This window comes from Pleurodeles waltl, chromosome 12 (genome assembly GCF_031143425.1).
Source record: "Pleurodeles waltl isolate 20211129_DDA chromosome 12, aPleWal1.hap1.20221129, whole genome shotgun sequence".
NCBI classification, from domain to species: Eukaryota; Metazoa; Chordata; class Amphibia; order Caudata; family Salamandridae; genus Pleurodeles; species Pleurodeles waltl.
The window spans coordinates 437,888,230-437,903,678 of NC_090451.1; the positions used below are offsets into that span (position 1 = coordinate 437,888,230).

Consider the following 15,449-nt stretch of genomic DNA (forward strand, 5'->3'; position numbering starts at 1 on the left):
AAAGACCACCAAACTTGTAATCAGGCCATTAATCTTTGAAAATGTTTATCTATACTTGTGTATGTTGGATTTTTGTTGTTTAGGTCTTGTTTTACTCAGATACATATTGGCTGTAGTGCTAAACTGGTATTGAGTATGTTTTCACTGTGTCACTATGTGTGTGTGTGTGTGTGTATACAAATACTTTACGCATTGCCTCTGAGATAAGCCTGACTACTCGTGCCAAGCTACTGAAGTGGTGAGTAGGGGTTATCTTAGCTGTGTGGCTCTCTTATCCTGACTAGAGTGAGGGTCCCTACTTGGACAGGGTGCAAACCACCGCCAACAAGACATCCCATTTCTAACAGCTATATATAATTAGTAAGTTATAATGAACTTAAAAAATCCACCATAGAGGATGCAAAAAGTGAAGGTTAGAGTACACGTCAAAACTTCAGAGAGTGACCCATTTTACTGAAGTATGTAGTGGAAATTCAACATCGGTCATTGCAAATACAAGTTACATTATACCACCTGGGATGACTATAAACATGATTTTTATTTATGAGGCTCAGTTGTCTCTGCAGCATTAAGGAGTAATCAACAAAGCACAGAAGTAAAAAATGTAACTTCAGTATGCAGTTATTTTACAAATACTAATAAATCACCTTCGCTATAATTTGGGTTGATCAAAATATTGGGAAATAGGGTAATAGCTACCTACCAAACATTAACACTGAGACACAAAAGTGTGAAAGTAGTTCCATGGCAGGGCCACATTTCTCCAGTTACCTTTATATCTTGGTATGCTTAAAGTTTATTTGCGCCATAGAGGTCAATTGTGTGCATCAGCAGCAATGAAAAAAATGCTGACAATCGAAACAAAATACAGTTATGTAAAGACAATACTCTAAGCCTCTGCATTTTGATTTAGAGTAAAGAAATTTCTACATCTATAATAATATACAAGTACAGATGAGAAAAAACTCTTGCAATAGTATATAACACATGTTCTCTTTACAGAATACTCTTGCTCTTATTACACTCCAAAGGGATTGCCTCCCCCTCTTGACAAAATTGAATCTCCAACTTTATTTTCAATAGTCTGAGAAAAAGTGTGCATAAAAACCCACAAGTTTATCATGGCTATGAGCAACGTTTTAAGGAAAACCCCATCCTAGAACACCCCTTCTGACAAAGGGGGGGATAGTTATTTCAACAGTTTCAGGGTGCAATTACATGTGAGTAAATAGATTTACAACTGCATATCTATATTGTAGTATCCCTGTTGTAAATAACATTTGCAAATCAGAGTTTTTCATAAAGGATTCTCAAGGGTGCCAGGAGAATCCCTGGGAAGCTGTCACAGACAGGCTCCAAGGAACAAACCTGGACATTTTTTGTTAAGTGTAAATTATTGAGGAAATGCCTTTTTGGGTGGCTAAGGGTAAATACCCAACATTTCTGCTTGCAAACATGTCTCATCAGGGTGCAACTGCACCTATTTAAAATTTTTCATTTTTGTCTATAGTGACACACAGAATTATACGTGATTAACAGTAAGTGATGAAGAGGTCTTTCACTGGGGTATTCTGAGTGACATCAAACAAAAAAAGGGAGCTAAGCTTGAGTTATCATAACACTCAGAAGTACACCCAAATTATTCACTTTTTACCCATCTATAATTGTATGAAAAGTAGGCATCCCCCTCAAACATTGGCCCCTGATTTCAACATCCCAGTAGCTAGGAAATAGGCGTGCTTTACACAATATGGCCACCCTTCCCCTTGCAAGGATAAACTTAAATATCTGGCCCCCTGCCACCTACCCCCTCCATCCTCTACATTTCTAACTTCCTCACCCATGCTCAAATTGCAAGCAAATTACCCAGCCTCCTGCCACTTACTCCCTCCTCATTTACCCTCTAATCCACTGGAAGTGAAAACGGCAACATGGTTTCCTCTCACCAACCCACACTACTCTCTCGTCAACCTTGCTACCTAAATGTAAAGAAAAACATGGTCTCCACCACCCACTACCATTAGCTGCCCAAAGCTGCACTCTGTTATTACACTGAAAGTGGATGGCTGAGGCTGCAATGCCAGTGGCTAACACAGAACTGCTGATCACCACAGCTACTTTTCAAATCAGCGCAGGCTTGCAGATACACACACTGACAGGGTAGTGTGGCAGTTAGAATAGGCAGCACACTGTCTGCACTCTTCTACTTCACTCGGGTCTCTGGAGGTATTAGAAGGTGGGTGAAACCACCAACTGGCATTCACCCATTTGGTCAGTTCTCCCCATACCCAGCCAAGGAGGTGAATCACAGAGTAAGTGATCGTTTTCACTAGTCACACCACACCAGTAGTGAACAACTTTTTTTTCCCATAGTTGTTATTTCATAACAGTAAATATCTGGCTTTCAATTTGATTGTTCGAATTAATGGCTTCCAAACCAATCAATATATATACACATCACACAGAATAATAGATAGCTAACTGAATAAATGGGAAGTTCTGAGTGAAACCAAAAAGAGTGACACCTGAAGCGAAATTCCCTTTATTCACAGTTACATATCTTTACCTTTATATGGCCCCTCCTGACATCAGCTGTGCAGGAGTGGAAACATTGCAGAAGAGCAAACCACAACATTGTCTCATCTTCTACCTGCCTCCTATTAAACTATGTGCACTGATCTTCACCCTACATCACATTCTACCCACCTTTCCCTTGAGTTTACCACCCACATTTTCTAAAACTGTCCCTGGCATCATGCCCACTTTCAAGCCATTCCTCAACATTGACCTGCCCTTTACTTTCCCAATTTTTAAACACAAATAATAAAATGACTTCCTGCCACCCACCAATTCTGCCTATGCTCTCCCTCTCAAATTGAAAAAATACCCTATGTTCTGCCACCCACACACCCACACCACTTCTCTTTATTACCCCACATGGCTATATGTAAAAAAGAAAAATACCTTGCCTCTTGCCCCCACCACCCTCTCCCTCAGCATTTACCCATTCTATCAAAACCAATTAAATAAAAAACACCTGGAGTCCAACCACTTACCTACTTCTAAACATCCACCATGGAGAATACAAAAGATCTCCAGTGAAGGTTAGAATATATCTTACAACACCAGACAGTGACCCATTTAACTGGGCGGTGTACTGGAAACTGAACATTAGTCATTGCAAATACAAGGAACACCTTTTGCATACTCCCTTGCCCGTTTTAAACTGTGTACACAGAATTAAGCTATCTAATTAGTTCACTGATTTTTTTACTGTTACCTAACTTTTAGGTTAGGCTCTCTTTCAAAGTTCTCTTTTTACAAGCAAGAGAGTAGTACAGTCAAAGCCCACAACTGTGTTGTTGCAGAATTTGTCTCGGATAAAAAAAATAAAGGGTGACACTTGAGCTTGCACTCTTATATTTGCTCCTCGGGTCAAAGTCTCGCACTGCTATCCTTTACTGCAGTGTGTATGTTTTAAAAAAATAAGTGCCAAAGTCCAAGGTTTTGCTGATGCACCCACACCCACGCTACTGAATGCCAGGGAGCTGAATAACAAGGCAGTGTAATGTTTATTTCTCATCAAGCCTCTTTAATCCACCGCCAAACACTCCCTGATTCCTTATCTCACTCATGAGGGTCATTTTCATCCCTGCTTTCTCCTTGTGTCGCTATTTTTCTGTCTCTCTTTCTTTCTCTCTAGTGGTGCTGGAACAGTTTTCAGAGTGAGAGTACTGTCATCAATGTTACATCACTCATGTTACAGGAATTATGAAAAATGCAAGCATCACACAAGGAAAAGTATAGCAATTGAGCCTTTCAGCAAGAGAAATTCAAAAATATATTTACTGAAGAATGGCGTGGTGTCAATGGCCATAGAATTAAGAGTAACAAATTGTTGTACTGATAAACCTATAGAGGGAACGAATAATAACTTGTAGTCAACAGTTTTCTTCAAATATTTAACATTTTCACATTACCAAGTAAGTTTGTTTTGATCAATTTAAAATCATTCTATCACACTTCAGAATTACAAAGAAGTGCTTCATTTGTTCTTTCCTAACTTCGGATAGATTTTGAAAAAATGTGTACAGTTCATTTACATATAATTAAGGGGCATATTTATACTCCGTTTGCGCCGGAATTGCGTAGTTTTTTTTGACGCAATTTAGACGTAAAACTAACTCCATATTTATACTTTGGCGTTAGACGCGTCTAGCGCCAAAGTCCATGGAGTTAGCGTCATTTTTTAGCGTGGACACCTACTTTGCGTTAATTATATGCAAGGTAGGCGTTCCCGTCTAAAAAAATCGACTCCGAGGCATGTGCGTCGGATTTATACTCCCGGGCAAAAATCACGCCCGGGAGTGGGCGGGTCAAAAAAAATGACGTACGGCCGCTTTTGCGCCGTTTTTTAGCGCCTGCAAAAGGCAGGCGTTAAGGGACCTGTGTGCTCTGAAGGAGCCCAGAGGTGCCCTCCCATGCCCCCAGGGACACCCCCTGTCACCCTTGCCCACCCCAGGAGGACACCCAAGGCTGGAGGGACCCATTCCAGGGACATTAAGGTAAGTTCAGGTAAGTGTTTTTTTTTTTTTTTAATTGTGGCATAGGGGGGCCTGATTTGTGCCCCACTACATGCCACTATGCCCAATGACCATGCCCAGGGGACAGAAGTCCCCTGGGCATGGCCATTGGGCAAGGGGGCATGACTCCTGTCTTTGCTAAGAGAGGAGTAATTTCTATGGGGGTTGGGAGTCGTAAAAAATGGCGCAAATCGGGTTGAGACGAAAAAATTGCCTCAACCTGACTTGCCCCATTTCTTGACGCCCAAGCCCCATATCCCCCTATGCCAGCGCTGCCTGGTGTACGTAGTTTTTTTTAACGCACACCAGACGGCGACGGCGGCTAACGCCGGCTAACGTCATTCAATAAATACGGCGCCCGCATGGCGCTTCAGAATGGCGTTAGCCGGCGCTGCGTTGGCGCAGTTTTGCGTCAAAAAGTATAAATATGGGCCTCAATGTAGTTGTATTTGGGGAAAAAATTACATCCTATGGTCTTCCCTTTCAAACTACTACCAGCAAAATAGTCTGATAATTCACTTTACAAAATCCTCTCATTTTGCAGTCAGAGAAAAGGAAACATCAATCTTTTTTTTTTTTTAAACACATTTTTATTGTTGTCAAGGCAGTACATACATTGCTATTTTTAAACATCTAATAGCATTTGTTATATTACTCAAAACAGCTTTGTCACCATATCTTCATCGCGTTCTCATATACTACTATTCATATGCATCTCTTTTCTGTTTGTTTTTTACATTTTATTAAAATTTTATACTGTAAATTGCATCGTTTATTGCCTGTTCAAACTTTTAACTGTTTAACATTTCTACTTAACTTTTATCTACTAACTAGTCATCCGTTCTAAATGTACATGGGGTTTCTAGTTACCAGGTCTCAAATTCTCACTATTGATCCTATCTTTACAGCTTTGTATTTTCCAGTCAGTTTGGGGGTTATGTCGTTTCTGTTTCCCTTGTTTATTTATTTAATTCCCAGCTCGGCCCTTCATATTCTGACCATTGGCGTGCGCGGGGTGTGGTACATTTGTGAAGATGCTTTGTTTTTGGAATTTTGGTGTTTTATCTGCGTGTCTTCTTCCTTACTCATTGTCACAAACGTTTCCACTAGTGCATCCCAATCTGGGGCCACCGGGCACTCTCTCATTCCAGTGATGTCTTCTCGTCTAAGTGCCGCTCCCTTTGCCCTCCCCCATTCCATCATCTCCGCACTCCATTGAGCTACTGTGGGGGCTATTGTAGCTTTCCAGCGTCTTGTCAAGAGGCGTTTCACTAGTATCAGTGCCAGATTTATCAGTCTGAGTTTTTTTTTTTGTTTTTTTTTTAAGTGTGGGAGCAAACCGAGTATGCACACTTCCACTGTGTATTGCATGATATTGCCAGTCATTTTGCCTAATATGGTAGTTACTCCCTTCCAATATGCTGCTATACCGGGGCAGTTCCAGATCATGCGTAGGAGGCCAGCGTCCCTCGCTCCACACCTGAGACAGGCCGAGGATGTCCCTGGGTATAGGATATGTAGTCTATCTGGTGTGAGGTATGCTCTATGCAGTATGGCGAATTGAATAAATTTCAATCTTGTATTGCGGGATATTTGGCTGGGGTATTTTAGTATGGTGGACCAATCTTCTTCGGATACTTCCTTATCTATGTCCGTTTCCCATTTAAGTCTGAGCGCCGACAGAGGGTATAACAAGTACATTTTGACTCCCCTATAGAGCCACTTTATTAAGTGCCTACCCTGACCTACAGTGTATATGGTACGTACAAGGTCATGTGTAGGAGGCTCCATATTATCTGTGGCCCAGTGTTTCTTAACATAGTGTGTAATATCAGCATGGAGGAGAAAGCACGAGGGGGACAGACCATATTCATATATATATATATATATATATATAGTCAGTGTGGGTAAGCAATCGCTGTTCTTTAAATAGCACACCAACTGTGTTTATTCCCTCCTGAGCCCCGCTTTGTAGTGTGGTGCAGGTTAAGGTACCCGCTGAAACTGGTAGACCCAGCAACGGTATGTTGGGAGAGTAAGGAAGTATGTCAGAAGTATATCTTAGCGATAACCTCCAATGTTGCAGGGCCACCCTCAGCAGAAGCGGAATATTTTCAGGGGCCTGGCCCCCGGGGCACAGCAGGGAGTGTATGCTGCCCTTGTCAAACATTAGCAGGGTATATTCTATTTCTTGTAGATTGCGACCGGCTAGCCAATATGCCAACCACTGAAGTTGACTCGCTATACAATATGCTTTAAAATCTGGTGCGCCCACACCTCCCTGGTCCACAGACATCTGCAATTTGAGCAAGCCTATCCAACGCCTACCTCTTCCCCATATAAGATCTAGTAACATTGAGTTGAGTGTTTTAAAGTAGGTTTCCGGTACCCTCAATGGTAAATTCTCAAAATAATATAAGAGGCGGGGCAGCATTACCATTTTGGCTAGGGCTAGTCTGCCCGCAATCAATATTGTCAGTGTGATCTAATAGATCCAGTAGATCGGTCGGGGTGCGATATATCTGGATACCTAAATATCGGAATGTGTTCATGGCCTTTTGTAATTGTTTCTCACCAAATGGTATTGTATTATCACCATCCGATCCATAGAAGGCAAACGCTATAGGTTTGTTAAAATGAATAGCCAGCCCTGACAGTGGTGTGAACCTTTGGAAAATAAGTGCTATTGTATCGGGGGTGTCGAAGATCTTTGATATATAATATAATATCATCTGCATATAATGAGACTGCATGCTTTGTATTTTCTATGTCTATTCCCCATGGTCCACTATCTTTTCTCAGTAGTTGTGCCAGGGGTTCTATTGCCAGGACAAACAATTAGGGGGACAAAGGACACCCCTGCCTAGTGCCTATGCCTACCTGGTAGGAGTCGGAGATATTCTGTCCTGTGCGTGCTCTTGCCATTGGTGCGGCATATAAGAGACGGACCCACTTTATATAGTCCGGGAGAATCCCAAATTTTTCCAACACTGCAAGCATATAGTCCCAGTGCAGAGAGTCAAAGGCCTGGCGCAAATCCAGTGAGAGACAGCCCGCCTGGGGGTATCCCCTCCTGGCCACGTCCATTACATGATATAAGCGGTGGATATTGAGAGAGGTACTTCGGGACGGGACAAATCCGCATTGATCCGTATGGATCAGGTTACTGATATAACCAAGAAGTCTCTGCGCTAGTATTTTCGCTAATATCTTATACTCTGTGTTCAGTAAGGATAGTGGTCTGTAGGATGAAATATCAGTTTCATCTTTACCCGGTTTCAAGAGGGAAGTTACTATTGCCTGTTTAGTAGTGTCTGGAAGATGTCCTGATGTCAATGAGGCTTGGTATAGTCGCTCCAGGTGTGGGACAAGCTGTGCACTGTATAAAAAATAAAACTCGGATGGAAGGCCATCTGAACCCGGCGCTTTATTGCGTGCCATGCCCTTAATGGTTTCTTGTATCTCTCCTTGTGTTATTTGGGCGCTTAGCTTCTCTCTAGCCTCTTTGTGGAGTGTCGGAAGCTTAATATTAGCTAGAAAGGCGTTAGTTTCTGACCGCTCCGTTAGTGATGGGGCGGAGTATAGGGCTGTATAGTAGTCCAGGAAAGCTGTGTTAATTTCCAGTTGTGTGGTTATGTTTTCTTGGTGTGGAGTGTTGATATGTATTATAGGAGTGGTGGATGGCTCATCTCTTATCAGACATGCCAAGAGTGCACCCGCCTTGTCTCCCTCACTGTGCGCTCGTTCCCTATATTTAGCGTAGTCGAACTTTCTTAATCTTTCAAGAAGTTGTGGGTGTTCGGTTCTTGCTTCTTGTAGGTGTTGGGCTTTGAAGGGCTGTGATATTGATTCCCTTTCTAATATTCCCAGCTGTTCCTCTACTTGTTGCAGTTCTCGCACCAGTATTTTCCGCACTCCCGATACAGTACTCATCAATGTACCTCTTACCACCACTTTGAACCCTTCCCACTCCCCCAGAGTGGAGGACGCTGAACCTGTATTGTTTTTAAAGAAGGTGGTGATCATCTGGGCTATTTTGACCCTCAGAGGAGTGTCTTCTAATACCGATGGCTGTACACACCACGTAGGGATAGGCGTAGACGATCGTCCCCATAATATGGTTAATTCTAAGGGATTATGGTCAGAGAGCGTCTTACCCAAGTATGTAGTCTTGGTCGCTTGTGCCTGTAATGATGTTGTACATACTATACGATCTAGTCTATGTGTACTTTATGTAGATGAGAGAAAAAGGAGTATTCTCTCATACCAGCATTTTTAGCCCACCATATATCTGTGAGTGACCAGCCCTGTAGCCAAGTTTTTAGCGCTTCAGCTTGCTTTTGGACATTCGTCCCAGACAGTGGTGGGGTGCTGCGATCCAAGGCGATATCAAGTATTGCATTATAGACTCCCCCCAATACCCACGGGATATGTGCCCATTGTAGCAATGTCTTCGACAGTCTCTCCAGAAATGCATCCTGTCCAACGTTTTGGGTGTAAATGCTACCTAATACTATGGGTTTCCCATCTAGGTTGCCTCTGATTAGAGTGCATCTGCCCTCAACGTCTATCTTGGTATCTAGTATTTCAAAAGGTACTCCAGCCCTAATCCACACAGCCGCCCCTCGTGCAAACGCTGAGTATGATGTGTGTAAAAATTGTCCCCTCCATTTTTTACAGAGTTTTGTCGCTTCATGGGTGGTAAGATGGGTCTCCTTAAGTAGGCAACGATTTTTCGACGATTTAATTGGGCCAATATTCTATGTCTTTTTTGTATAGCTCCCATTCCCCTTACATTCCAAGTGACAATGTTATACTCACATTGTGTAGCCATTCTGGGATGTTAACCTCTCTATCCCTCCCATGACTCGCCATGTCTGATATCCCCTTTGTAGTAGTATGTTTGATGTATTTGTGGATGTCAACTGTGTGTAATAGTGAACAATACTAAATCTTAATCAAAATACTGGGCAAAGCTCAAACCAGCTCTGCCAAACTTTTCTGCAATACTTAACAGTTATATTATAACAAAAGCATACGAATAGTAAGGAGCCTACACAATGGGGCAGTACAAGATGTGCAGTCTATGGTTCTTGCCCATGAACAGCGGGTTCCTTTGTTAACTGTGAAGACCGCAGAGCTCTACCGCCTGAGCCTGCCATTTAGAAGAGGGGCTCAAAGCCCCACAGAATATTGGTATAACACAGATGCCAATACTAAGGGGACTGTTTAACACAGGTCTCGTGCTGTCTGTGGGGTGACAGCAGGAAATAATGTCAGGCTCCCTTCCGAGTCCGACGCTGCAGTGCTGTCCATTGACGAGGCCACTCCACGTGGGGAGGATTTTGTCTCTTGCATGGAATATGCTGATTGTATCACGTCATGTTGGCCTTCCAGAGCTTCTTGAAGTGTCAGGCCAGTTTTTTTCCTCAGTGTTTGTGATTTGTTTCGCTTGTCTTTGCGGGGTTGATGATATTGTCTTGTGGGGAGGGCATCACTTTGTTCTCCAGTTTTTGTCTGTGGAAAGGTTTCATCAAGCCAGGCACAAACGAAATCCGGTGTCTCAAAAAAAATAGCTTTTTGGTTATATGAGATTCGTAGTCTGGCCGGGAATAGCAGGGCGTATGTTATCCCTTCCGCTCAAAGTCTCTGTTTTACTCCCTGGAAAGATGTTCTGCGTTTCTGAACTATCATAGTGTAGTCTGGGTATAGGGAAATTCGGGCATTGTCCACTATGATGGGGTCTAATTCTCTTGCTGCTTGTAGTATGGTGTCTCTGTAGTTTAGTATCTGTACTATCAAGGGACACGCCGGTGCTCCTGACACGGGTCCCCTGCTTGGAATACGGTGTGCTTTCTCCACCACAAAGTGGACTGATAGGCGATCCACGATGATTGATTTCAGCCATTCTTCCACGTATTGCGTTGGGTCTTTGCCTTCATTTCCCTCTGGGATTCCAAGGATGCGGATGTTGTTGCGTCTCGACCGCCCTTCCGCATCTTTGGCTCTTTCTTGCAGAGCCTGTACTTGTTGTTGAAGTAGTTCAATGGCGGTTCTATTTTTGTTATGGGTCGGAAGCATTTCTGCGACATTGGATTCTGTCTTCTGGTTTCTGTCAGATAGCTTTTTTTGGTCGTCTCTTAAGATACTCAATTCTGCTGTGATAGAGCCTAGTCTGTGCTCTATTGCTTTTCGAGAGTCTTTAATTTCTTGCAGAATGAGATCAATTTTGTCTGCAGGGTTTTTTGCCGACATTTCTGGGGTTGGGCCGTCAGGGCCTGAGGCTTCTCCATTTTTGAATTGTTTGCCTTTGGTGCGGCCCATGGTTGGTTGTACAGTTTGCGTCGACTTCCAGTGAGTCATAGCCTCGGTGTGCACCGTGGAGCCAACAAATGGCGTACGATAAATATATGTTCTGGCTTTACGATTTTAGGTGGAGGTTAAGTGTCTAACCTGTGTCTTTACATACCTAAGAGCAGGCAGCGACAGGCAGTCGCAATAGCGGTCACCGATTAGACTCCTGTGAGGTGGAATTGGTGTCCACTTTGCAGTTTCTGTTGTTTTGCGCCTGTTGTATGGGAAGCAGGACTTTTAAGGTCTACTTGGGTTTGTGTTTATGCGTTATTGTAGGTCTCTTTTGCTCTTACAGCATACGTCTGTTTTTTGTGTATTCCAGTGACTATATCCTCGTCCCTCGTCCAACACTCCTCTTCTAGTCGGTCGAGGCTCCGGCGCACACCACTGAGTCAACAAATGGCTTATAGTAGTTATGCATTCTGATTTTGCTGTAGTAGGTGAGAGTTGAGCATCTACTCTAGGTCTTTGCATGTGGAAGAGCAGGCAGCGCCCGGCGGTCATCGTAGTGCTTAACTCTTAGATCAAGGCTCATAGAGGGTAGCATCCGTGTCTAGTGCGAAGTTTCTATTGTTTCACGCTTGCCACGTGGGAGACAGGGCGCCAGAGTCCGCCTGGACCTGCAGTCAGTCAATGTTCTAAGCTCTTTTCTCTTCTAGTACCCCCCTGTTCCATGCACGCCCCAGAGGGCATATCCTTGTCCTCTTAAAACACACTTTGGGGGAGGGGGCGCTACTCAACAAGTGGTGTCTCGTGGCCTCCACTGCTGCCTCCTCCACAATTGTGCCAGCTATGTATATGTTGGGTTTTCTCTTATGGGCTGAGTGTTCGTCACTTTTCCTCATTTTTATTTTTTTTATTTTTAAAAACACTCTTCTATTGTCTCTTGGGTCACCCCCCCCCCCCCCCCCCTTGTTCCCTCCTCGTTGTTTTTTGTTTTTCTCCCCTCCCCGGTTTCTTCCCGGTGCCGCTTTTACTCGGCGCTCTTCTACCCGGTGAGGGAGACGGGGGTGGGGAGCAGGCTGGCCTCTATACCCCGGCTATTTTTTCTCCCGACGATTTCTGGTCCCGCTCCCCACTATCGATTCCAGACCATCTGCTCCCTGCTCACCAGTACGCGTTTCCGGCCTCAGCCACGCTTGGTTCCGCTCCTCTCCTGTCGCCGCCGCCCGTAAGTCACAGGCCGCGCCCGTCTCCCACGTTTCTTAGCGCGTCCGGAGCTCCGACCGGGCAGCCGGGTCCACTCCTCAGGTGCCTCGTCAGTTCCTACCTTCAGCTGCTGCGTATATAAATGCAAAACTATCCTGGTTGATGCCAAATTTGATCGTATGGCAGGCTTGGTCAGGAGCTCCGCGATCAAGCGGCCACCAACTTGGGTGGTTAGCCACGCCACCATCAGTAAACATCAATCTGTGTTAAAGGAATAAGAAGCAATTTGTCAGAAGACGTAGGCTGACATTTGGCCTCGGGCTTTGAACTCACAGCAGATGTGATAAAATAAAAAACGAATGTAAAGCTTCTTTATTACTCATTGATGGGGGGGTGGGGCTGCAGCACCACCCGCACCCCTATTCCCAGCAAATATGTTTCCCCTTATGTGCTTTTCTCTCTCGCTTGTTGTAGGTCAAAGTCTGATGAGGAAAAATAAGTACCAATTCCCAAAACTGAGTGCAGGTGAGCCCCACCTGAAACCACAGGCTCAAATTAAGCACTGTGACATTGTGGACAGACGTCTTCTTTATTGTTTCAGGATATAACTCAGCCTCTTAACTGTATACTCTGGTATAAATCTAAAACAAATTGTTCCAAAATCATCTCTATTATCTCTCAACATGCATAATCCCATCAGCCCAATTCTTGGTTGTTAACGTTACTCATCTGCCCACATTTGTTCAGTGTCTTTGCCTTTCTTTCTTCTCTGGACATCCAGATGCCCTACCAGGCCAGAAGTCCACTTTAATTTCTCACCAACCTGTCTTTTTCTCAGGCAGACCTACCTGCCCTCCTGTACCCTTTGCCACTGAGAGGACTAGTGCAGCCTACAAACCTTTTCTCACATGGACCTAGGTGCCGCATTTTATCATTCGGTTCTGAGCATCAACACCTTTTGAAATTTCTAATTAGCACCTATCAGGGAACACCAGGAGTGAGGCATTTGGGGCGTTTGGGGTGCTACACAACCCTAATATATGTATTGTATGCTAAATAGTTGGATACAGGTGCTTTCAGTCGGGTATGGTGCAGTCTCTGTCGGATTTCACAGGAATTTTTAGACACCGACATAAAAAAGCACACAAACACCCTCTCTCTGTTTGGAAAGATCTAAAACATGTTGGGTATTTCACACAAAAATGTGCTTTCTCAAACTTAGGGCCAGATGTAGCAAAGGGTTTTTCTCATTCTGTGTCAATGGGAAAATGTGTTCGTACGTATGGCCCTTAGTACCCCTAACAATCCGCATCCCTCTCTATTTTCCACTGCCCCTTTAAACCCCTTCTGTGCGCCAGCTTGTTGTATGTTTTACTATTACGTTCCAGCATGATTGTTGGGAAATCTGAGGCTCAAACGTGCCTTATCTTACGGACCAAGCTGCACCCCGGAGACTCGTTAGGAAAACGACACTACAAATCAAGGTGTGCTATAAAACTTTGTGTTATACAACATATTTAAAAACAGCAAAAACAACATTTTGCATAATGATGATCTTACCTTGAGATGTAATATCTGTCCCCCAAACAACAACCATCAGACAGAAAAACGTGAAAAAAATCGCCGGCTGCATTACGTTTCTCCAGGTTCGGCGATAAGCATGGATGTGTAGAAACAAATGTTTGCGCCCCGATTGCTGGTTGTTTCTAAAAGTGTTCTGCGGTGCAAGGAAAAACCCCAGTTAGGCAGCAACAAGCTCTCTAAACCGCTGGAAATCAGATTAAGAGTTCAGTTACGCTCGTCCAAAGAGACCCGCCCCTGCACTCCCACCATGTGAGCAAAAACACGGCCGCACGCCAAATGTTCTGTTGATTCGAAAAGTATCTGAGTAAATAAATACGAGGAACTTGGTACAAAACTGAAAGCTACACAATGAAGAAATGTTAAGGGTAAGAAATGACAAGGCAAAATGTCCTCAGTTGTACACGTTATTTTGGGAATTGTAACTTCTTTCTTCAGGCAACAAACAGCACGACTGGTTTTCTGCTAAATCCGTTCCTTGCCTCCATTACACATCCTTTGCCAGACTGGAGCACACAGAAACTAACGATGTCAAACTGCTTTATGTTATTTTTACTTTTAAAGTACTCCAATTAACCGAACAAACGAGCAGTATTACTAGCCCTGGCAAGATTCCTTAGGCCATGTGCAGCCTGATTCCAGGGTTTTACTTCGAATTCTAGGACTTGTAGTTCTGTTTATTCCATTATAAAACAGGACTACAAGTCCCCAAAATGGAAAGATAAAAACCCGGACTGGTAGTTTGGCACAATAATAAAAGTTTTGCAGTAAAATAATTTCTGGGGAACAGTTTTCAAGATAACGTTTCCTCAGTTGCACACAGTGCCTTCAAAATTTTAATTTATTTCTTTATGAAATAATCAACAAGACTGAACTGTTTTTCTGCTAATGCATTCCTCCTTGCCTCTGATGTAGCAGACATTTTAGTACAGTCCCTCATGTCGCAATGATCGTCTATACTGACAGTTTATGCCTTGTGTTAATTAAAGCACTAACAGTTCTAATGTAGAGTGTTGCACTGAAAAGCCATATTAACGTCCATTCACTCTAGAAGCCTATGTGGTATAGCATTTAGATTTTGTGTTTGAAGAATTAATTTGTTATTATGTTGTAATTCATGATGTAAATTAATGGTCTGCGTCCAAACAATATTAGATTTCATGTGGATAATGTTTAAAAAGTAATGTACTGAAGATAATGTAGTAGTGGGTTGTAGTCATATGAAAGAGTTAACAGAATCCTTTTTGTTTTAAATGTATTGTAACATGAGCAAATCTGGCTGCTTATTATTGAATTATGAGTTAAGATTCTAAATGTGTATTAAATGCACAGATGAACATAATGTTTTAATTCATTCTGTCAGACTAAGTGAGGCCTTTTAGGCCCTGCTTTATGACTGTGCAGAAAATGATTAGTTATTCTTGCTAGCTTGAAAATCTTTCTTTCAGAATTCGTTCTCATGATAAAGCTAGTTTGGTAATATATGACGTATTGTCTTACCCACAGAAGGTTTGTGAATTTGGCCTTGAATCACGTACATTCGGAACTGTGGACTGGCAACATATGCAAAATGTATCAAAGTCGAGTAGGTGTGAATCGATGGAATATCTTCTACCTGCTGGTAATCAGAATTCATGGTCATGTTGCAGTCTATTTCAACTCATCAAGTTCTATTGGATGTTACATCTTCTACACCATATGCACTGATATATACCATTCCCCAGATGGATTAGCAGCAGATCTTTTTGCATACCTTAGATGCTGGACCCTTTGGACTTTGAG

General features: G+C 43.1%; 1 protein-coding gene across 1 annotated transcript in view; it reads right to left on the bottom strand.

Annotated features, from left to right (window-relative positions):
* The window catches only part of LOC138267784 (fatty acyl-CoA hydrolase precursor, medium chain-like), a 548,521-nt gene extending 534,625 nt beyond the window's left edge, over positions 1 to 13,896 (bottom strand). The window contains exon 1 of the mRNA XM_069216985.1: positions 13,647 to 13,896. Coding sequence (XP_069073086.1) covers positions 13,647 to 13,719 — 73 coding nt within the window. The 5' untranslated portion in view covers positions 13,720 to 13,896. The remainder of the gene's footprint in view (positions 1 to 13,646) is intronic.
* Between the last annotated feature and the right edge of the window lie 1,553 nt (positions 13,897 to 15,449).